This window comes from Boleophthalmus pectinirostris, unplaced genomic scaffold (assembly GCF_026225935.1).
Source record: "Boleophthalmus pectinirostris isolate CB_2022bp ecotype Guang Dong unplaced genomic scaffold, ASM2622593v1 HiC_scaffold_1, whole genome shotgun sequence".
NCBI classification, from domain to species: Eukaryota; Metazoa; Chordata; class Actinopteri; order Gobiiformes; family Gobiidae; genus Boleophthalmus; species Boleophthalmus pectinirostris.
Window position 1 is genome coordinate 16,614,890 of NW_026570970.1, and position 25,179 is coordinate 16,640,068.

The window sequence follows — 25,179 nt, forward strand, 5'->3', positions numbered from 1 at the left end:
GATCTTATGTAACAGTTGCAGTACTACTTACAGTTATTTGATATAGTCATGAGCTAATACACTCTACAGTCCAATAGAGACCCAAGCATGATAATGAATTGTAAATCAATTCTGCAGGCATGGTTAAAATGCATTCTTCTAGCACAGGGTGATTAACTGGTGTAAAGAAATCTACTGTAAAACATACTAGACTTATTTCCACATAATGGTGCTTCCTCACAGAAGGCATTTAATTCTGAATATATATGTTGGCAATCCTAAGATATGTCAACCTATTCCAGATGAGTCACATTGCAAATTTTTAGTCTTCTGTCACTATTGTGCAGTAGTGGAAGAAATACTCAATTTTGTTCCAGATAACAGAGCAAAGAAATACTGAAAAATAAAATAAAATGTACTTAAAGAGTAAAAATTTAAAGTATTTCGCGCAGAGGTCTTATAAAGCTTCAAATATAGTGATTTTCATAAAGATTTGTGCTGCATTTTGTTCAACAGAAACAACTGAATCAAATGTTTTTTTCTAGCCATTTTTATCTGTATATTTTTGTTTGCTCAGAATGTGTTCAGTGGTGTAGAGGGGATTTTTTTTTAAGTGGGGGTACGTGATTCGTGACTGAACCAGGAGGATTAAAACCAGGACTAAACCAGGACTACACTAGGTCTAAACCAGGACTAAACCAGGACTAAACCAGGACTAAACCAGGACTAAACCAGGACTAAACCAGAACTACACCAGGACTACACTAGGTCTACACCAGGACTACACCAGGACTACACCAGGTCTGAATCAGGTTTAAATCAGGACTACACAAGGACTAAATCAGGTTTAAATCAGGACTACACCAGGACTACACCAAGACTACACTATGTCTACACCGGGTCTACACCGGGTCTACACCAGGACTACACCAGGACTACACCAGGTCTGAATCAGGTTTAAATCAGGACTACACCAGGACTACACCAAGACTACACCAGGTCTAAATGAGGATTAAACCAGGACTAAACCAGGACTAAACCAGGACTAATCTTGGACTTGAGAGAGAGAGAGAAAGAGAGAACCCTGAGCTTTAGTTCTGGTTTAGTCCTGGTTTCGACCTGTTTTAGTTCGATTTTACTGCCAATAGCTCCAGTTTGACATTTAAGTTGTAGCTATTTTAAATGTTTTTTTTTTAAATATATATATATATATATATCTCATGACGAGACAAGTGGGCGGAAAGCGTACCCCTGTGTACCACACCCACTACACCTCTGAATGTGTTAAAAAAAACCTCCTCTGTTTCAGCAGGTATCAGACTACAATGAAAAATACTTGTATTTTTCTGTCTTGTCCAAAAATGGAGTGGAGTTGAAAGTATAAATACCTGCTCTCAAATGTAATGGAGTAAAAGTAAAAAACATTAAGTAAAACTACATTAAAATGCACTTCAGTAAAGTACAGATACTTATTTTTTACATAAGTACTTTGTTACATTCCACCACTACTGTGCATATTTTGTGAAGATATTTTAAACCCCTGATTACCATATGAAAAAGTTGTTTGTCAAAAGAAGATTCCAAGTCAAGCATTCCTTTAAAATAGCCAGTCTAAAAATACTTCAGCAAAACAGCGCTCACCCAGAAACCTTACTTGTAACTCCTGCTCCTTACAGACTTGTGCCCAACTTTTCTCTCTCCTTGCACCCTCCTCTCCACATTTATGCACCAAAAACTCTGCTAAACTTTGGCCCACAGTGAAGCTACACACTGTAAAAGTTGTTAAAAGTTGTCCGTTTACATACCCACTGTCTTGACGGAGATTTTCTTGGCGTCTGACTTCTCTCCAATATTCTCCCAGTTTATCTCCAGCTCACTGCCAGTCTGCTGCCACTCCGTCGCCACGCAGCTGTACTGTCCCTCGTCCCCGGGCAAAGAGTTGTAAATGGACAAAGTAAAAGTACTTCCTTGTACTTTCTCCACTCGGATATCTCCATAACTCGCCCTCTCTCTGTAGCTGGGACCGTGCCATACTGCGCCATCGCGATCCACTGTTGCGACTTCCTGCGGCGCCCCGGTTTCGTCTTCGTCTTTCTTCCAGTACCAGGCCACCGACAAAGGGCCCGTGGTGGTCATGACGGAGCAGGTCAGCTGGATCACGTCTCCCTCCACCACATCGGACGCGGCGCTGCTCATGTTCACCGTCATGTTGCTCTCTGCAAGACAAAAACAACACAATACAACGTAAGAAGAAGAAGATATCTAAAGTTGTGACAGGTTAGCTACAGAAATTTGAACATTTTTTACAGAGAATACTTGTCAAAGAAGTGCTGAAAGCCGTGGGCGATAAAACAAATCCCCTTTCACTCGGCGACAACGTTGTGCATGTGTGTGGTACTCGCGGCGGCATTAACGTGTTATGCTAACTAGCCTTGGGCGCGTAGAAGGAGATGACAGTCAGGCTTTGTCAGGTTAGTGTCAGTGTGTGCGGGTTAGATTCCTTGACTAGAGAGTTGACCACGTTCCCTTGGGCAAGTGACAGGCAGATGACATGAAATCCACCACATTAAAATTCAGCACGGATCAAAAGAATCTACAAGAATATTGTCGATGTCCGTCAAGCGTTACAGACACGCGTTTGACCCTGAAGGGCGTCCGTCTCTCGGGTGTGGCTCAGTTTCTTCAGTGCCCAGTTCCCTTTTGGCCAGACTTTGTAGGATGGCGTTTCTCACAGGCTAATAAGCTAAAGCTCTCTGCGAATAAGAAATAAAGTGGCTTCCTGCTTCTCGTGTGAACAAAGGCACAAGGCTTCATCCCCTTTCCTTTTTCCTGCCCATTTGAACAGCCTCGGAGGACTTCTTTTAGCTGGCGAACACCGTAGTATTTTTATATTCTTCATAGCTTGGGACAGTTTTATGTGATACTGGATCAATGTCACAATCGTGTATAAGTGGAATTTGTAGGAATCGATTTACTGGATAACTCAGTTTTGTTGGATCTGTCTTGTATCTTTCTCTGAAGTAACTGCATTTTTACTAACTAATAAAATAGATCCTTGTCAGGCAATGAAATGCTACATTGAACTTGACTATACCGGACTTTTACAAACTAATAATAGGGGCACAGCTTGCATATAAAAAAGTAAAAATAAAGTTGCGAAATCAGTCTGGACATGGCCAAGCTCAAAACCAGACATGACCTCTTTCTTAAACAGTTAGTTGTTTCTAGTGCTGTAGTCAAGACCACACTAATCGAGACCAAGACCCGTCTGAGAACACAGGGTCCCGAGACCAGGACAAGACCAAGACCTCTGAGGGTCAAGACCAAGACAAGACCAAGACTTTTAAAGGCCGAGACGAGACAAGACAAGACCATGGCCCATCGAGACCAAATCAAGACCATCTTTTATATATCATATGTTTTTATAAATCTATCTCCACTATAGGTCGAGTGTCAGACCTCGAGACCAAGACAAGATCGAGTCCAAGTGCCTTCAAGACCGAGTCCAAACGCAGTCAATTCTGAGACGAAATGAGATGCAGTCAAGTCCAAGACGAGACAAAGACCGCAAAAAAAAGTCAGAAAGACAGTCTGGAATTTTGGACATAGGACCTCATTTTCTAGTTAGAGTGTTGGAGATGTGTGGAGGCACTTTTTAAAATATTTCATCCAGTCCTTGTATTTGTCCATAGTTATCCTTCCACTAAAAACAGTCTTACCCACTCCACAAAGCACCCGAAGCAAATCTATTACTACACAAGACTGTCGATGTAAATGTCTGTGTTGATAGAATAATGTTTGAAATAAAATTATCCTTGCATCACATGAATCGACACATGTTTAGGGACTATTTTCTCAGCAGCAGCGGAATTTTACTTTGCCGGTAAGATAGTGCTAGGTGAAATCAATCAGGAAGTACAACTCCCTGCTGCTGCTGTTCAGACATAAATCCTTCAAATACAAGGTTGGTTTTACTTCTAAAATTATTCCATCAACAGACATTTACATCGATAGTCTGGCATTATAATTGTTTTGCTTCGGGTGTTTTGCGGAGTGGGTAAAACTGTTTTTAGTGGCAGGATAACTATGCCCATTGACATGCACTAGCCTAGCCCCAATGACCTCTGCAAATACAAGGACTGGATGGAATATTTTAGTGTCTCCACACATCTCCAACACTCTGGATAACTAGGAAATTAGATCCTATATCCAAAATTCTGGTCTGTCTCTTTAACCTTAAAAGCATGTACAGTGAAGTCAGGCATCATTATTTGTCTAACAGTGAATAAGTTTGTTTTTGTCATTTCGCACATTTTATTTTTTCTTATTTGCCATCGACCGTGACCCTTTTCGTCCAGCAGACATTTTCAGCCAAACTACTTTCCAGCCTCTCCCCCTCTAGCGGCTTCTCTGTTTACAGTCTACAGTGCCTTTGACTCCTGCCTCTTCCTGGCCCTGGCTCCTGTCCTCTTCGTGTGCGCGATATGAGATTCAGTGGAGCCATTCTCTCCCTCTCCCTCCCTCCCTCCATCCCTCCTCAAAAGGTAAACTCATCCATCACCGGCAGTTTGTCAGGACTGTTTACGTCTGCGTTTCCCAGCGCTGTCACCTGACTCATCAACTTTAACCCCTGTTGCCGCTTATTACCAAACCCCTCTCCGTCCGGCCAATTAAAGTGATAAAGCACGTCTCACCGTCCCGTCCCTGATATGGGCAATTTTTGGGGGAAGAAATAAGCTAAACCTGACCCCTGTGTTTTATGGAAGTTCATATTTGCCAGCAGAGGCTATTATGCTGTGTAAACGCCATAAACATCTTTTATGGGTTGATAGGGTCTTTGTCTAAAAAAAATAAATGTGCAATAAGGATACGCAGGTTTTTTAAGGTCAGGGAAAGTGTATGAGTGTTAACAAATAAGATAAGATAAGATAAGATAAGATGAGTCTAGCCCCATCTCGCAATGATAAACAAATGGAAATGTTGGGGCTTATACCTGGACCAAGAAATAAAACTAACATGCCAACTTTTAAAGGGCCCATAATGTACTTTTTTTTTTTTTAAAATCTATGTCATATTGTTATTTCCTCATCACATATCTGGAATTGTGTTTCGTTTCATTCACACAAGTTTAACACACAAATCCTGTATATCCAGTTAATCTCAAACGGAAAATACTCTGTTCCACCTTATGATGTCATGTGGTAATACATGAAGTGCTCCACTGTGTTTTTAAACTCCATACACCCTCACCGCAATCATTTGAATGATTTCAGCCAAGGAATTGCATGTCTACTGAACAATAGGTAAAAGGTAGCTGTTAACTGCCCTTTCATGACATCTCAAGGTGGAACAGAGCATTTTGAGCTTTGAAGACGTAGACAGACTCATAATAAAAGGGTTAAACTATTCCGGTGTGTTTTTGATGAGGTATTATCAGAGGTGGGACCAGGTCTTTGTTTTGCAAGTCTCACATAAGTATCTAGTCTTTAACCTCAAGTCCAAGTCAAGTCCCAAGTCAAATACAGGCAAGTCCAAGTCGAGTCTCGAGTCACTGGCCCATAAGTCCAAGTCAAGCCCAAGTCTTCTTCTTTGAGCTTCAAGTCATTTCAAGTCTGTAAACCAAAGTACCAAATATAGCTTAGATTTTTGCAATTTAGGACTGTTAAGATAATTTGTACTTAAAAAAAAATCATAGCATATTTACAGTATATATTAATATTTATAAAGTATATAAGAGTTGTAGAAATTAATTTTGTTATTTTTTTCTTTTTAAATATCTTGACAAGATCTTAGAGTGAATCATTACAGTCAGAATAGAAAGAATTCAGATTTAAAAGTGCTTCTCAAATCTTCTCAAGTCACAGGCCTCAAGTCTGAGTCAAGTCTCAAGTCACTGATCTTCAAGTCCAAGTCGAGTCCCAAGTCTTAGTCCATTTTATCAAGTCAAGTCTCAAGTCCTAAAAACAGTGACTCAAGTCCAACTCGAGTCCAAGTCACGATTTGCAAGTCCCCACCTTTGGATATTATAATCTGCCTTAAAGCTTGCAAGAATCTAGTTTGTGTAATATAAGACCCTTAAGACTCTGGCCCCATCTCAAAATGATAAACAAATGGCAAATGTTCGGGCTTATACCTGGATCAAAAACTAAAACTAACCTGCCAATTCTGAACAGCCAATATTTAACTTTCAGCTCGAGTTTCTGAAGTTCACTAATATATGCAGGATTTGTGGTTCTTGATGAAGTAAAACAAAAGTGACATTGTCAATCCTTTGTTGGCTGCTATTTATTTTTTATTTTTTTTGGTGTGATTAGTTCCAGAATAAAGTTTCTTTTAAAGTAATATTAATTATATGGTTTGTTACATTTTATGGTAATTTTGGCACTAATTGCTACATCAATACACTAAGCAAATGCATTAGAGGTAATGTGCTATCCAGTGCCAGCTTTTGGAATAAAGTGTTCAATTTACAAACACTTGAAGGGTTTATTAATTCTTATTTCTTTCAAAGACCAGTCACTCCCCTTTGAAAACTTTTTACTAAAACCTTTACATCATACTGTAGAGGTTATTTGTCAAAAAGTTAAAATAAATTAAATTAAGAACATTTTACTTTATCTGAGTAGATTCAACTTGAACAAGAACACGATCCACCAATGGAAAGTGTGTTTTTCTTAATACAAGCAACATTAGATTTTGTTTCTTGTTTTAAATGCAAAGACTTGTTTTTTTGTTGTTTTTTCTTATCTTAAAGGTGCACTGCGGAACTTTTTAGGTAGAGGGTCTGCCACCAGGGAGATGTTGTTGCTTTGCCTGGAATTTTTCACAGTATAGATATAAAACTTATGGAGATGAGCAACAAGACACTTTACAGTCCCGATTTATGGAGAGGTGGGCCCGCTTACAGTAGAACGCATATTTTTCAAGGCATTGTTTTATTGTAAAAAAACAAAACTAAAACAAAACCAAAAGAAACTCACTTATAATTAAATAATAAGCAAGTGTAATGCCATACACTGTGGTGCACTCCTGAGAACGTTTTTTTCCTAGCCTGTCTCCATGGAAACAACCTTGTACTGGACTCTCAGCAGAAAAATTACATAGAGCACCTTTAAGTGTAAGCTGCATTTTCATAATCTAAATACAAAAAGTCTTGTTCCATTGGTAGATCATTTTACTTGCCACATGAAATTTAAATGATAAAACTTTCTTAATTCAAGCTATCTTAACTTGACTTGAATTTCATTTTTGCAGTGCAGGTATATGCAAGATATTACCTCACCTATTATTATGTTTTATTGCAGCAGTAGACACTAGCCCTGTGCACTGTTCCGCTCCATATTGTACACATGGGTCGCAGCCAATGATCCAGACTGGTAGCAGGCCCATTACCTGATAAGAGTAACCTGGAGAATAGCTGTAACTGTAAATCAATCACATGCAAACCCAGGGGCCCCCACAGACAGAAGCGTTTAACCCTAACTGCAAAGGGTGGGCCCAGGCAGAACAGTCATTTGTGCCTCTGGAGACACATAGATGGGCCCCGGAGAGACTAAGGGATCTTTTTTCTCTTTCATTTCATGGCTGTTAGCTGAGCCTGCTTGAGTCTGGACTACTCCCCATTATAGTCCTATAGTGAAGCCCCCCTCCTCTTCTCAGTTTCTCCAGCTAAGCCAAAGGAAATGGGTACAGGCACACAGTATAATGCTGCATTAGAGATCCTTAGCAATCCACTCAAACTGAAAATACATCAGGAATAAGAGTGCCAGTGTAATTTGTCCTCTTACCAGCTTTTAACAACAGGGGCTTTGTTCACAATGGACTACTTACTGCTTGGACATTAAGTAGAAAGCACTACCTGAAAGCAAGGCCTGTTTTACTGCATAGATACTGGACCTTTTGTGGATAGTCAGTGCTTTTGAACAATTTCATTTAACATTGGAAAAAAGACATACATGTACAATTGAATAGCTTTGTTCATTTACCAGAGATGATTTAAAAAAAAAAAACTAAAATCACACACTGATAAAACCACTAAATAATACGGCTGGGTATCATTCAGAAGTTGGCGATACGATACATATGTCAATACATAGGCCACGATACCATACATATCCAGATACAGTGAGCTTATGATTCAATATGATTCAATACGATATATTTCAATTAAATTTGATACGGTTCAGTAACAAGTAAGAGCTAAATCGTGGCTGTGATACTAAAAGTCTTTGTTAAACCACTTCTTGTGCAAAGTTTGTATGAAACACGCCTATTTTAATCAACAAAACAGTGAAAACGTCAAGTGTGTCGCATAAACGAGTTTCCTTCCACTAAACAAGCCACAAAACTGTAGCGCTTTAACAAAATAATTTAGTAAAATATACCAACAAATACTCTTGGCGATATATCGATACAGCAGCCCATGATATCGATACTATATCCTCACATTAAAAGATACGATATATCGATATTTCAATATTTTTGCACACCCCTACTAGAAACAAGAAGGTAACAGACCCCCCCCACTATCCTTCTCTACTCTTTCCTGTTTAAAGTATTCTTGTGTCATTCTATATCTACTAAATTTTAATTTCTCTCAAATTTACTCAAAATTCTTTAAATTGTATGTTTTCATAATGTAAAGTGCATTTGGATTTGAGTTAGTCTCAGTAACCCCTGAGTGATGGAGCAAATAATTCACTGCAGCCTAAACAGCATTTTCCCCATAAGCAATAATATAAAATGCAAAGTGCTGACAGGGCAACCGCAACTTCAAAAATAGTTGGATATTATTTTCAATTGCCAGTTTTTACAAGATGGAGTTTTTATTCAAATTTTCTGCCTGCAAACTGTCGCTGTGTCTATGAAGGCAGTAGTGGCGGCTTGAGGGGTGGGGGTTCAAATGCTAATATGCAAGTGCGAAGGCAGCGGGAGACATGTGCAATGGGCCATAGCACAGAAATAAAGCAGCTGGCCTCAAACCTTTTTGCTTTGTGAGCAATTTTAAATGGAAAAATAAAATGTAGCTACATGTTTAGGCCTTGACTATGTGTGCTTTTCTTGCATTGAGCCAGTTTGACCCTTTGACTGTACTTGTAGAAATCTCAGGGCCCTTTAAATACACAAACTCTACACAGACTTTACAAAGCATTAGATAAATAAATTTTAAGGACATCCATTATGAGACATGGACCTTAATGTCATTCTGTGATAAATCAGTGGAGCTCTATCATTAGTCTGGACTTTTCAGATACAAAAAGTAAAAAATAGAAACACAATATTACAACATTATGTATTATTGTGTCAGCAGGTTACTCACGCGGAGAGGTCACTGTGATCTGGACGTTGCGTGATCTCTTGCTGCGGTCGATGAAGTCTCCTGTGGGTGTCTTCTCCCTCTCCGTCACCCTGCAGATGTACTTCCCTGAGTCTGAAGGTCTGAGGTGCTGCAGTTTGAGCAGGTGCACGTTGGCGCTCTCCTTGCGTACGGTCATTTGCCCAGCTGCCTCTCGGGCTACATAGTCTGGTCCCAGGACGGGCACGGCGCTGGGGCCCACCACGGCCAGCGGTGAGCTGCTGAACACCCACGACACCGAGAAGAAGCGCTCGGCCACGCTCTGCGCCTCGATGGTGCAGCGCAGCTCCAGCGGCTCACCGGCCGTGAAGGACCGACGCTCCGTGCTCACCTGGATACTGAAGTCGCGGTCTGCAGGAGCACAAAACAAACACACAGAGACTTTCATTAGTGTGGGGGAAAAACTAGAGATAAGCCAATATCTCAGATCGATATACTTGGACTTTTTAATGTATCAGCTATCGGTCTTAAAGCTTCAGCATAGGTCGATATTTAGTTGCCTAAAAAACTTTATATTAACTCTTAAAATACAAAGAGATAGGTGTACAAAACGTGACTACACAGCTCTCTCATAGGTTTGTGGAGGAAGTTTGCAGTAAATTTAAATTGTAGTCAATTTAAATTAATTCATAATTTGGGGAAAATAATTAAAATCGGCTCATCATATAAGCCCATAAATATCAGCAGAGCTTATTGGCCACTGGATTCTCTGAATTCTAAACAATCTGTTTCAGCATTGGCCATGAAAAAACCCATATCAGTCGAAAAAAAAAAACATGCACTATGACTTATCAGCATAAATGTAATAGCACATTGTAGAACGTCAGTAAACATCTTAAAAACGTAAACAAATATTCGCCCTAACATTTTATGTATTTCTGTGATATAGATAAAAGTGACCGTCAATGCAAACACAAAATGAAAAGCCTTAAACTGCAGAGTGGAACAGTATTACAGTGTGAATTAAAGATGTATCATAAAACACATGCACAGAACCCTAATATGTTGTTTAAATACCTGAGTAAAGACATTTTTTTTAAATTAATACAGAGTACGGTTGTTACGTCAAATAAGGTCAAATAAGAGTTTCAAATCTTCTAAATCATTACAGTTGTGCTTATCCACATTATTCTGGCCTACAATGATATCATACTGGGAAAATAGCATGAGGAAAGTGCCTCCATTTCAATAAACATCGGGGGGTGGGATTGCACTGTAGGTATATATAGGCTTAGTGAGGCTTAGGTTGAATACTGTTTAGAACATAAGTCTTAACTCATTTTCCAGATTGCCGTGTCCAGATAGCCCAGCTTTTCCTGTTCCGTGACAAAACCAAAATAAAAATCGAATGTTAAACCCAGATTAGGTCTTAAAGTGGAATTTGCTGCCGTCTTAAATAGCCCGCGTAACTGTAAAAGTGCAGACAGGCAGAAGGAGCGCAGGAGAAGGTCATACAGTGCATCGCTTCACTAAAATGCTGATCTTTCAGAGAGCCCCTCGCGGTTTCACCTCTGCAATAAAAAACACATCTAATTAAAATTCTCTTCAGCTACTCTACGACAGCCCCGCTTTCTCCTGCCTCCTGCTTGAGAATAAACACTACTTTAAGCTAGATTCTCTCACTATTACATCTACCACTGTGCATGTGTGTCCTGCCGTGGTTTATTTGCAGTATTAATTTGCAGATGACGAGCGCAGTATGGATCAGAGCCGGCTGCTTGGCTTCGCAGTGAGGTGCAGGCCCCCGAGCTGTAATTACAAAGACTTCTTGTGTGAAAAAAAACACAGTCAAGAGGGAGAGTTCAAAGCCTGTTGTGGATATAGAGTTCATTATGCAGTGGAACATTAGACGGGCCATTGTTTGCACATATGAGCACATAAACATTGCACAGGGTGGATTGGGCACTTCTTACTCTTCTGCTCTATTTAGCGAGCTAAGTGAGCAGAATTATATAATGACAGAACTAAGAGTGAGCAGGTGTGATAGAGAATCTCAATGCCAACAGGTGTCACTACCAGTGTGCTCTTGGGCAAGGCATTAAAACCCACTAGTGAATGTCAAAATATAAGTTAAATTAGGCTAAAATAGAAAATGCACAATAGGTATAAATATATGAATTCTTTACTAGAATTCTTTTCAGATACAGATACTGTACCGATAAGAAGTTAGCTTTTTTTTTTATTAATCATTGATTAATCATTGCATTTATATAGAGCCTTTCAAGACACCCAAAGCGCTTCACAGAGCATTATTCATTCACTCTACACTCAGTGATGGTAAAGTGGCAGGTATTGTAGTTATGTAGTATTGTTATGCACACTCTACTTTCTTATTGGGTAATGTATGTGAAGTGTCTTTCTTAAGGGCACAACAACAGTTTTTGACACTGGCGTCCCACTGTTGCAAAGGTGTCCCCAGTGGTCTCCCATCCAAGTACTAACCAGGAAAAGCCCATGCTTTGCTTCTGAGATCTGACGACATCAAGCAAACCGCACTTATTAAACAAACTTATAACAAAAGAGATCAAATTATGTTATGGAACTGTCATTTATATTTCAAATAACAACTAAACATATATACTTATAATAATAATCCACACATTATGAGACTTTCTAGGCTTAAATCAGTGTGTATAAAGTCTTTTTACATCCAATTAAAGGCCCAACCAGGATACTGACAGAAACAATATCACAGAGCCGATACCCAATCCGACTAATTTTCCAGTATCAACTTTGATATTCAAGACCAGTATCAGTAAGCAGAACCTTGGACAGCACTTTGGACGAGGCAAATCACTTCTTTCATTATCTCTTTAAAGTGGATGGAGCATATAACAGAATCCATCACATCATTAAACATATTCTAACCAGAAATAAGGTGAACATACAAGATCAAGAACGTGAACCACTCTTCTCCCACACATAAGACTTGCACTTACACTCTATATGCACGCTATGAATTTCAACTCAATCATATATTTAAAGAACGAAAGCTACATTTATTAAGGTCACTATGCCCCTATATTACCTTTTATCCTTAACTGGAAATTACTGCTCTAACTTTAAATTGCTGGTCCCTTTGTCATAGACTTAAGCAGTGACAAAATTCTCATCTATGACTCAGAAATATTCACTGCCTATGCCATTTCCTGTTGTCCCAATCTCACCCTTTTGCTAGACTCAATATCTAACCACATTCGGGCATAAAAGTAGTTGCGACTATCTTTGTAGCCACCATTGTTCTTGCATTATTTATCAGTATGAACTGTGGAAAAGTAATCACAGAAACCACATTGTAGCGCTGGGGTGAGGAGAGCAGTTTCTTATCTGACAAACAGAGACAGTTGGATTAGCGGTGAAAAGACAATGCGCTGTGACATTTTAAAAAGAGTAGAAGAAGAGAGTGTGCTTCAGATGAGAGTGGCTTGACCAGCTTCAGTGAGAACGCAGTGTGATGAGGAGTAGACAGTCAACAGCAAAAAAAAAAAAAAAAAAAAAAAACGTGCAGAGGTGGGGGTGGGGGTCTCACAGTCTGGGCACATGTACATGTTGAGACTCAATTAGAGAAGGACAAGTACACTAATAATAACCAGAGGGCAGGGAGGAGGATGAGGAGTGATGGAGCCAAGGGAGGAAGAGCAAGACTTGGTGTATTTCTGAAAGGAGGGGGAGGCCGAATATAGGCTTGGAGATTAGGTAACTAGAAGAATCCAGTGAAACCATACACTAAATGAACATAGATAACCCGCTAGCCGTCTCGTTCCAAATAGGAAGTGAGCATGGGCGCGTTTCCAGCTCCATCGATTCTGGCTCCGATGCACTTTGTATTGAAAAAGTGTCACCCTTCTCTCTGTAACTGCTCTTGTCAGATTCACCATTTTGGTCTTAACCTATTCTACATGATCCTGGGGTTTTTATTTCACTATTTTGTCTGTAAATCAAAATATAAACATTAATAACAGACAAATCAGATGCCTTCTTTCCCCCAGGGGATTACACTAGTTTGTTGTTTATTTGCTTTTTTCCACCAGCGCTACAATATATGATCACACAGGGGTTTTCAACCTTTTTCCTCCACTGAGCTACCTTTACAAAACAAAAATGCCACAGAGCTACTAATTTTAGCGATTGCAAGAGATTGAGACACAGCAGGCCTTAGATGGGGAACAGTTAGATGCATATAAAAGATGATCTATAGAGAGAAATATACTGTATATTGATCCCAAGGGAAAGTTTTGCTGCAGCATTATCCATTTAGTCAAACTTAGGCATCAAAACTATACATTCATATCTTTTTATTGAACAATTCAGAAATCCCTTTGCAAGATACTTCAAAAGGGGTGGATTGATACTGGTACCTTCTGAGCTAAAGGTTGGAGACCCCAGACTAGGCCTGTTGCAGATTTTGAAGTGTGATATAGTGATGAAGTAAATATAGATGATAAACAAAAATATTGAAACCAAAGTGAGATGGAAATTTATATTGTGGAAAGATTTCTATCAATCTGTCTTTGTATAAATTAATGTGTTTTCCACCAAATCAGTCATTAATGTGTGTAAAGGCTCAGCAGACACAGCTTTATTTATTTATTTATTTATTTATTAGGGATAGTGCATATTAAAGAACATCTACAACACTGCAGTGTAAATTTGCCAGATTATTGCAATTTCCATCTGTAGTCCCTAGGTAGGCAACATCACAAATTTAACATAGAAAAAACAACAATAACAAGTGACAGTTTTAAACTAAAAGTGTCCAATTGGGATTTGAACTGTCCCCACCCTATGGAAGCCCTGTGTTGTACTACCTGTCCTCAAATGTAAAGTAAGTTGTAAGTCTATGAAAAGTCACTCTGCTTTGATATGTATGTAACTTGTATTTCTGTATGTATGTAGTTCGGATACTCTGGGAGGGACATGCTCTGGAAGATGGAAGAGGGGATACTCTGGGGGGAGAGGCTGTTGGTCCGTGGTCAGGGCAAGCCTAGGCCCTGTCCATATCTGCTATAATAACAACAATAAACATTTGTCTGCATTCCAAAAACTCATCGGGCTTTGCAAATGGATTAATTATTTAGCATCAAGAGATACATAATTTTTTCACTTAGTACTTAGTCTTTATTTATAATAAAGTTAACACTCTACAGTTCAATTATCATTGTTGTGCAGAAAAATAACCAACATTTTCCAACTAGTACAATACTGACCCCAAACATGATAGTTCAGTCTGTTATATATTGAACAATAAGTCGATATAGCATTATAGTTTATAATAGAAGACATATGTGACCCCCAGAACTGCCTCAGAAAACATGTTATAGATTTTATGAAGGTCATGCATTTCTATGGTACTATTGACCCCACTTAATGAATGTACCCATCTCTTAAAATTGATTTCACTTTTGCATTTATAGCCTAATATCAAAACACTCAAGAGGCCAAAACGAGGCTTGAGAAGTCAATAAAAGCCTAACAATGGACTCTGAAGGAGGTACTAAAATTTGTGAATCAATTTTAGTAGAGGTAATAGTTTTCTAAAATGGAGCTAAAGTAAGATATATGGAATTATATTAAAGGTGCATTGTGTAACTTTTTTGGTGGGGGGGTCCATCAAATGCTTTTCTCTGTGGAGATGTTGATGCTTTGTCTGGAATGTTTCGGGTATTAATTATTGTATTAAACCTTTGTATCATCATGGAGACCAAACCAGTCCAAGTGAGAATGCCTGTTTTTCTGGGTATTTTTGAGCTATAAAACCACCTGTAATTGACTAAATGTAAGGTCAGGCTGTTTAATTTCATTCCAGGCAGAGGAATCTCAACAGAAACAACCAGGTGATGGACCACTTTTTTTCTTTGCTTCATAATTCCATATATCCTACTTCATATACTTGATGTCTTCTGTGTGTATATCATGTAGAAAGTAGTAAACATAGTAATGAGATGGGGTGTCGAAACTTTTGACTGTTGAGTTAAGACAATGTATTTCTTTTGTGAGTTTTTCTCTTCTTTTCACATGATGTCCTTTCTAACCAAGCTTGCTATCCCATGTGGTTGAATTAACATCGAGTTGTATTTCATGTAACGCGTAGTACTGTTCTACAATTCACAGACATTCTCTATTCCTCCCTGGGGCTTTTACTCTCATTTCTCTGTCTCTCCATCCATCTAACTGCAGCCATATAAGCACAGAGACAGGTGTGACATCAAATATACATCACCCTCTAGGTACAGCATCCATGTTCTATGTAAATACAAAACAGAGCAAGGAACTCACTCAACACACGTGCTACACAACAAAATCACACTACCAGCCTCAACAACAGCCATATTCTCTTTGTCACGCAACAACTCTCCCATCCATTATAGATTACAGAGATGGAGTGACGCAGGGGTGCAGCGGGTACCAGCTCTTTTGTCTCCTCCAAGTACGTCTACTTTACATACACTTCACTACATCGTATGGCTGAATAATTTTGGTAGAATTAAAGGTCATATATTACACGAAATTGACTCTTGAGAACTTTAAGCCATGTTAAAATGTTGTTACCTCATCAAACGTACATTTCCAAAGCTCAAAATGCTCTGTACCACCTGCTAATGTCATGTATAGTAGCTGTTTACAGCTACGTTTTACCTTTAGTTCAGTAGAGACAATTCCAGGGCTGAAATCATCCATTCTAGTTAAGGTCAATGGAGTTTAAAAACACAGTGGAGCACTTCCTGTATAACAACATGATATCACAAGGTAGAGCAGAGTGTTTTCTGTCTGAGATAAGAACTCAATATGCAGGGTTGTGATTCTAACAAATTCAGCTCTTTCTGGTCAGATTGTGTTAAAATAAAGCTCAGAGTAACCGAGCTTTGAACACAGTAGTTCTTTCAGTTAGCATCACACCCCTAGGGACTGTTGATGACATCAGCTGTAAAGTATCCTCAGAGACAAGATATTTTTGCAGAGGACATCTGAACCGATTCATCTAAACCTCCTACTACACTGCAGTGCTTTGTTGGGGGCCTGAACTTGTACCGTGGAGTAATTTACTGGCACGAGACAGTCTCCGCCGCGTGCTGCCATCGTAATTGAGCTAATACCAGGGCAGTTTATCACCCGCCTATGAGGCCCGTTCTTGGACGACTACAAAGAGACGCTTTTTACGGAGAGCAGGAGATCGGTGCAGTGGTGAGGAGCTGTGTTGGTGTCTGGGGAAAGCAGGACCAAAGCGGGAGGGAGTGGGAGGGTTATCTGAGGTGGAGAGGAGCCATCTTTGTTTCGGCTCCAGTGCGCCTCAGGGCTGACAGTTTATTAGATCATTATCATAAGACACGCTCTAGCATCCCACATACTCCTCTATGTACTCCGTGTTACACACTTGACCTATTGTATTCCTTTACATTCTTGACCTACTCTCAACCATGCATCATTATATACTAGGACTGGGAAGCACAGGGCCCGATACATGGTGGCTCACGATACGATATTAACATACAATACATGTGATAATCGATATAATGCACATGATATATTGCTGTTTTTTAAAGAACTAAATAAAAAAGTGTGCTAAGTTAATATAAAATACAGAAGAATATGTTAAGTATATTGCATAAACAAGTTTCCTTCCGCAAACTAAGCAACAAAACTAGAGAGCGGTCACAAAAACATGCTAAAATAACCAAAAAATACTCGATATATTGATGCAGCAGTCCACAGTAATGGTACTACATCACCAAATTTAGTATCGATATTCTTGCACAACCCTATCATATATCCTGATCTATGGACTTCTTGTGTTATGGTCTTATTCCCGTCCAGAAATACCATCAAAAGAAGCAGCAGAACTGTATTTTAGAGCTCCAAGATTATCACAAATATAATAAATTTCAATATTTAAGAATGCTTTCTGTTCAAGGTCCTATATTACGCAAAATTTACTCTTTTGAGCTTTAAGCCATGTTATAATGTTGTTACCGCCTCAAAAACAGACCTGAAGTTTGTTTAGTTTCATTCACACATGTTTGAGTAACTCCACATTAGTCTGTTATACATCTCTGAGGCTGAAAATGCTCTTTTCCACCGTGTGATGACATGAAGTGGTAAGGGTCATTCCACCTCAATTCACTCCCAAACAAATTGCAGTTTGAACACTCACATTGTCCAGTTGCAAAGAAAATAGCCAAGAAAACCAAACTCTCAAATTTTTAGCATCGGAGCAAGTTGCTGAGATATCGCAGTGTCATTTTTAAAATTTTTTGCCTTGTTGCCAAATTTCAAATTGCATTTACTCAGCAATCTACTGGTCCGGTATCAAAAGCCAAGGTATCTCTGGAAAGGGGACATCATAAGGAATTTTCTTTTTGCATTTGAGTACTTTTGAGATGAATTACCTTTTGACCTATATTTTGACCTTGAAAATGACAATAAGGGACCCGACCCTCATGACATGAAAAAAAATAAAATAATAATTTAGTCATCTTAAGACTTTGATTCCTTATGATGTCCTCTTTCCAGGGATACCTTCAGTTTTGATATCGGACCAGTAGTTGCTGAGTAAATGAAATTTGAAATTTGGCGACCATGCAAAACTGTGAAAAAATGAAATGGTGATATCTCGGAAACCATTGGTCCGATCAAACTAAAACTTGAAACATTAGCTTTTCTGGCTATGATTTATCTATAAACCATGTTTCATCAAAATTTGACAAAGTAGTGTTTAACTCAGTGGGTGAACTGAGGTGGACTGACCCATAGTTTTCAAGATACCCTTTACATTTTGTGCTGTAGAGATTGGAAAAATAGATCCAGAAAATAAAAAAAAATATGGGCCCTTTAACAACAAAATCTCCAAATTATGTAAGAAAACCTAAAATCTGAAATGCTAATTTAAATGTTAATACTATGATTATTAACTACTATTTGTTAAGTAGTTTGTAAATATTCCAATTTTGTCTCAATTGTAACGCTCACGGGAGAGTTTAAAACGTGCACTCACAGTATCCTGATTTTTAAAAACTCAGTATTAATTAGATATGTCCTAAAACTGCTCAGCCTTACAGTATTGGTACGAACGCTCCACTACATTCAGATATGGTCTCAAAAGTTTCTCCTATTTAAAAATGAAAAGTGAAATCAGGTTGCTTTTGTTCAAATGGCCACAGCTTGTTTAAACAGTAACTGTGTAATTTTAGCAGTGCCAAAGTCCTCACCTCTGACTCACTGTGCTGTTTGTTCTCTGTGTGATTTCCTCATGTCCTTGCGTAACCATTTCCCTCTCTGCATTTAGAGCAATTTAATAAACTAATATATTTACGTTTGTATATAAAAATGTTTCCAGACTCTTTATCACATTCTGAGAAATCTGTTTTCATGAATTGGACACTGTGAATAGCAAGTCAAATAGCACAATAAAGAACTAAATAAATAAGAATATAAACATTTTACAATGAAATCCCATATGCTATTTTCTGATCTGTTATTATCTTGTCTCCTCAACAAAAACATACCTGGATTTGTGTTTTGTGTCATTCACACACACAAACCTTGCACATTTAGGATGAGTTCTGCTCTCAAACAGAAAAAAACTCAGTTCCACCTTCTGATGTCATGTGTTAATACAGGAAGTGCTCCACTGTGTTTTTAAACTCCACAGACCTTCATCAACATCAGAATCATTTGAGTGATTTCAGACCTGGAATCGTCACTCTCTACTGAACAAAATGTAAAAGGTTGCTGAGAACTTCAAAACTACCACTACAAGACATCACAAAGTAGAACAGAGCATGTTAAACTTTAGACATGTAGAGAGACTAATAACCCCCCCTAATAACTACTCAAACATGTGTGAATGAAACAAAACACAACTCCAGATATGTTTTTGTTAAGGAGGTAACTCCATAAAGTGGCTTAAAGCTCACAGGAGTCAATTTTGTGTAATATAGATCCTCTGAATGCTTTGTAACTTGAAATGATTACAGACGCCAGTTTCATTTTACAGTGGAGGTCTCCCCTGAACATTTGGGAATCCCTGCTCTAGAATAACAACACAGAGAAATAATGTGCATGAATTTCATAAGGTACATTTTTGATTTATGGTGAGACCTTTTCTCTCAGGACTGACCAGGTATAAAAAGAAACATATTTTTAGGTATTAAATACATGTTTCTGTACTGTACTGGTATCTTGAATCATCTCCATGTCTAACTATACTGGTGGATGTCATACTTCCAGATGAGGCAAGAGACAGTTTTTCCTATTGATTGTACTTTGCTTTTTCTATTGATTGAACATTGTACTCTGCCATGAAGTATTAGAAAGGTAAATCCCCAACTGTGGAACCTGATCATTTCTATTCATGACCAAGCTAAATTGTTACAAAAATCTGCAGCTGAACATTATTCTTTTTACCTCCCCCCATCTGTGTTGAATAAAGAAGGTTGTGATGTTATCTGAAACCCAGCAATTGCATGAATTGTATTTTCTGCTTTGATTGTGATAAATCTTGCAAAGCTAGTGCCGACTTTCTCCTATACAGTGATTTACCTCATAAGACTTCGTATCATACAGTGTCACAACAATAAAATCTTTGTTTTTAAATGTCAGGGCCATATGATAGTTGCCATGGGAGACGGCACTGTGTATGCAAAAGCCATAAGTCTGTGGAGTGGACGCCTACACAGTTTAGAGCAGCTCCAGTGATTCTTGGATGTGCTGTAACATTGCTCATCAAACAGACACAAATAAAAAAGTGGGGGGTCTTTGGAGGTTGAGTTAAGCCCTTTTTAGTGAGATAATGAGCTTAGTGCCAGATACTCATCGGTAATCACAGAGCCAAAACCACAAGTGTGTGCAAATCTGTCAAAAGGACCATTTTTAACGATACTATCAAAGTACTGCGTAATAGAATTTCAGCACAAATGTTTGTCATTTATAGGTCAGTGATTCTAAGCTAAATCTTCAGGCCCAGGTCTAGTTTTACTGCTGTACTCTAAATAAATAATAATAATAAATAAGTCTATAGTTATATTTTTACCTGAAGAGCTAATTCTTGGAAAAAAAACACTATGTAACTTTTCTGGTGGAGGGTCCGTCAAATACTTTCCTCCATGGAGATGTCATTGCTCTGCCTAGAATGTTCCACATTATGACATTAAACAACTCTACCTTACATTTGTTAAATTACAGGTGATTTTATACCTCAATAATACCTAGAAAACCAAGCATTCTGACTGTGAGCAGGGCTGTCTGTCCACAGATCTGACCTGTAACTTGATCTGGTTTGATCTCCATAACAATAGAAAGGTTTAATACTGTGAAACTATGGAGAAAAGCATTTGATGGACCCTCTACCAGAAAAGTTATACAATGCACCTTTAAACTGACATAGCCTAATGACAGTATACTGCAAAAAAAAATCTCTTGTACTTTTATACTTAAAATTTCTATCTTCAATAAATAAATAAAAAATCAAGCACATCTGCTGTCTGTTTCGTTATCTACAAGATCCAGGCACAAGTTCTCAGCCAGAGGAATTAATAATTAAGTCTAATCTTATAAATTGGATTTGGTTAATACCATGATTGAAATACTGACTACACTTAGACTAGAGATTCTTATATTAGAGGCTTATTAGCTTAATTCATAGGGTAGAGCTGGAAATCACAGGCTCCCCCACGATTTGATACGATACACGGCTCACAATACGATATTATTACAATATATCAATACATGAGATTATCGATATATAGCACGATACTTTGCAATATATTTTAGCAGAATAATTTTTGTTAAGTGTGCATTTGTTTTTTGAAAATATTACTATACTAAAAGTAAACTACAAGCTTCTGATTACTTTTTCAAATGGTGCTTATCTGTTTTTACCAATGAACTCTTCAAATACTCTTGCTGATATATTGATACAGTACTGTTTTCATGGGCCACTGAATCACCAAATTTAATATCACCAAATAATGATATTTTTGCACTCCTCTAACAAAAGGTAAAAAAATATTCTGTGATAATATGAGAAACCCTCTGTCCTCACCTGTGGGCTGAATGCGTAGCTGGGTCTTGTCGCTCTGTTTGCGCGTCATGGCGAACCAGCTGTCGTCGGGGTCTTGGATCCACTCGGTGGCCTGGCAGTACAGCAGCCCCTGGTCCACGGGCTGCAGCTTGTGTATGGTGAGCCTGTACGCTGTGGCGCTGGTCTTATCCAGTCTGAGGTCCCCCGCGGCCATCCTCTGTCTGTACGGCCCACCGGAGCGAAGCACGAAGTCCCGAGACAGGGTGACCAGCTCCTGAGGCGGGGCAGAGGCGTCCTCGGGGGAGCGCAGGTACCAGCCCACAGACAAGTGTGTGTGCTGAAGAGTACTACGAGATACTTCACAGGTGAGCTGCAGCGTGTCCCCCTCCACTTTGGACAGAGTCTGAGCGGGGGCTGTGACGGTCAGGGAGTCAGCGATAACTGCAGAATAAGAGAGAAGAAGAAGAGGTCAGAATTAAGTGGCACGGAGAATGAGTAAATTACACTTTGAGGAGAGCTGTAGAGTCTGATTTATGACTCGAGGCAGCCCTTTACAGTGAGTTTGTTTGGAAAACTAAACACATTTTAGTGGGGCCTTGACTTTGTTCCAGAAATAAAATCTCAGAGAAAAGAATGACTGATAATATGATTCTAATGCGGAGAAGAGCCTGCGCAGAATAGTAATGCTGGATTAATATTATGACCAATGCAAGCTTTATAGATCGACAACAAAAATAAACAATAGAAAACAATAGCTGTGTGAGTGATTGTTTAGACTAATAACATAAATTAAAGGGCCCATATTATGCTCTTTTCTGGTGTTATAGTGTTGTTTCCTCATCACAAAGAAACCTGGAGTTGTGTTTTATTTCATTCACACATGTTTAACACACAAATCCTGCATATTTAAGCTGAGTTCTTCTCTCAAACAGAAAACACTCTGTTCTACCTTGTGAGGTCATTTAGTAAAACAGAAAGTGCTTCACTGTGTTTTTAAATGTCATACATCTTCATGAGAATTATTTGGACAATTTCAGACCTGGAATTGCCAATCTCTGTTGAACTAAAGGTAAAACTTGAAAACTATCTCCTCATGACATCACAAGGTGGAACAGAGCATTTTTAACTTTGGAGATGTAGGTCATGTCCACACAACAACGTTTTTTTGGTCAAAATGGTGACGTCTTTATTCATTTTGGTGTTTCGTCCACATGGAGCTGGCGTTTCGGGTGGGCGAATACGGTGTTATCTGACAACGAGTTCCAGAGTGGAGAAATCGCAGTTTTTGGAATACGATGATGTAGCAACCACGTCATCGCCACGTGACCAGAAAGGAACCCCACGCAGGAAGAACTTTAATCTTTGTAGTATTGTAGTATGCTCCGTTGTCATATAGACGTGAATATTTATTGAGCCGACACGTGTGTGGATGCAATTTTTTTTTACCCGCAAAAAAAATAAAAATAAAATAGAGCTGTTGTGTGGACGTAGACAGACAGACTGATAATAAGGGGTTACTGAAATGCATGTGAATGAAACAAAACACAACTCTGGGTATGCTTCTGACTAGGAAACAACATTTTAACATGACTTAAATCTCAAAAGAGTAATGTAGGACCTTTAATTATACATATATATTTCTGCACCTACAGACCATACCAGTGTTTCAAGCAATTTACAGTTGATTATATCTTTACCCTCATTCAGACAATCCCGCTTGTGGTCAGATGGGTAGTTGTGGTCAGCCATTATGCAAGGTCTGAATGGTCTAATATGAGTCATGATAGATCACAATGGAGGTGGTTGAGGATGTGTTGGGTCTTTGTGGAGGTGTGAATAGGTATGAGTGGTAGTTTACAATAAGTGTTACATAACAGGAAGCAAAGCACTCACTCGGTTCACATTGTAGCACTGGTGGTAACACACAGCAAATGTGGCTCTCAATATTGATAAAAGCAGAGGAAGTGAGAGGGTGAAAAGGCAATTTGAATGCTTGTGTAATGTTGGCAGGAGGATCCCATATTAGAGAATCGGCCCATATTTGAAAATGAGACAATTGTGCAGAAAAGCGCTGGGTGTGAGCGTCGACTTGTGTGTATATAAATGGACATAGCCAACGTTCCAAATAGGAAATGAGCATGGGGGCGCTTCTAGCTTCATCGACTCTGGATCCAATTGACTTTACATTGAAAAACTGTCACCCCCTCTATGTCACTGCTGCTGTAAGCCTCGTCATTTTGGTCTTGAAATGTTCACAGTAAACTGCTCTACATTAGAGTCTTGCACAGGTCCATTTTTGGAGACCCACACCTGCACAGTTCAGCATTAACCCGTGATTATATCAAAGTTAAACCCGCACCCACCAGGACCCAGACATTTCACCCGTTACCCGCCCATACCCGTCATAAATCAAACACAAATTAAAAGCATTCTAACTGAAACATCCATGAGAATACAAATTGAAAAGTTACGACTTCAAGATTTACAATCATGAATTGAAATGAAACAGTTATGCTTTCTTCAGTGCAAATACGAATTCACAGACCCGACTCGACTGTCATCACATCACAGGCATTTACTGAGCAGAAGAAACATTGATCGAGATGAAGCACTTTTGAGCCACATGTGCCATGGACTGAACGAGGACTAAACCAGGACTAACCCAGGACTAACCCAAGATTAACCCAGGACTGATTCCAGGGCTGAACTAGGACTAAAACAGGACTAAACCAGGAATAGTCAGGACTAATTCAGGACTAAATCAGAACTAAATCAGGACTGAACCATGACTGAACCAGGACTAAATCAGGATTGAACCAGGACTCACTGTCGGGAGCTTCATTCGACTGGAGCTGAACACTGTGGATGACTTCACACTCACTTAGTCCAATGGGCGTGAAGGAAGCCAGTACTTGAAAATAGCCTCAATTTGTCTCCTTTCCTTCACCATTTTATGTTCAATATATATATATTTTTTTACATGTCTTGAACTGTGATTCTTATTTTCGTTGTCACTTCTTTCAGTTTTTTTGTCAGATCTCCTGGACGTGTTTAGAATGTGAACTTTGAACAAAATCAGAAAAAATAAACTAAATCACAATTATCACCAAATCTTTCAGTCCTGAAACATGTAGATAAATATCATCTAATTTTGAGTATGTGAAGTAATAAAAACAGAGTGCAAAATGCGTTTCTGAAATAGCAATACCTATATAGAAACAAAACACTATAGATATTGTTATATAGGTATTGTCACATGCTACTGTATTGTTGAATGCAATCTGTTAACATTCAGAATCATATATTTTCCGATGAGCATGTCAAAACTGCAATACCCAGCTTGGTGACAATGAAAACGCCATCACAACCAGTCTATTGTGTGGAGGTGACTGCTCCCTATTTCCTCTTCCATATGACTATCACATGTCAACCCCACATCGCCAGCGTAACCCTCCCTCCCTCCCTCCCTCTCTCTCTCCCACAGGCCTTTACATCTTCTGCCCCTGATTACATCCCATATGATTTGTACTTCTGTAAACATTGCACTGCATTTTTACTGGCACACTTCTCGTCCCATATACACCACACATAAACGCTTTGATCGTGCTTACTAAACACACACAGTAATAAATAATAAATCAGTTAAAAGTCCTGTATTACACAAAATGGATTCTTGTGAGCGTTATGATATAATGTTGTTACCTCATCAGAAACCAGAGTTGCATTTTGTTTCATTCACACGTGTTTGAGTAGTCTGAAAAACTCCAAATGCTCCGTTCCACCTTGTTAACAGCTACAGCTTTTACCTTTTTTTCAGTAGAAATTGGCA

General features: G+C 38.9%; 1 protein-coding gene across 1 annotated transcript in view; it reads right to left on the reverse strand.

The window, feature by feature from the left end:
* Positions 1-25,179, reverse strand: part of igsf3 (immunoglobulin superfamily, member 3) — a 197,396-nt gene that overhangs the window by 69,186 nt on the left and 103,031 nt on the right. The window contains exons 3-5 of the mRNA XM_020931924.2: positions 21,372-21,791; positions 9,299-9,685; positions 1,785-2,195 (exon numbers count right to left, since the gene is read on the reverse strand). Of these exons, the coding sequence (XP_020787583.1) occupies positions 1,785-2,195; positions 9,299-9,685; positions 21,372-21,791 (1,218 nt within the window). The remainder of the gene's footprint in view (positions 1-1,784; positions 2,196-9,298; positions 9,686-21,371; positions 21,792-25,179) is intronic.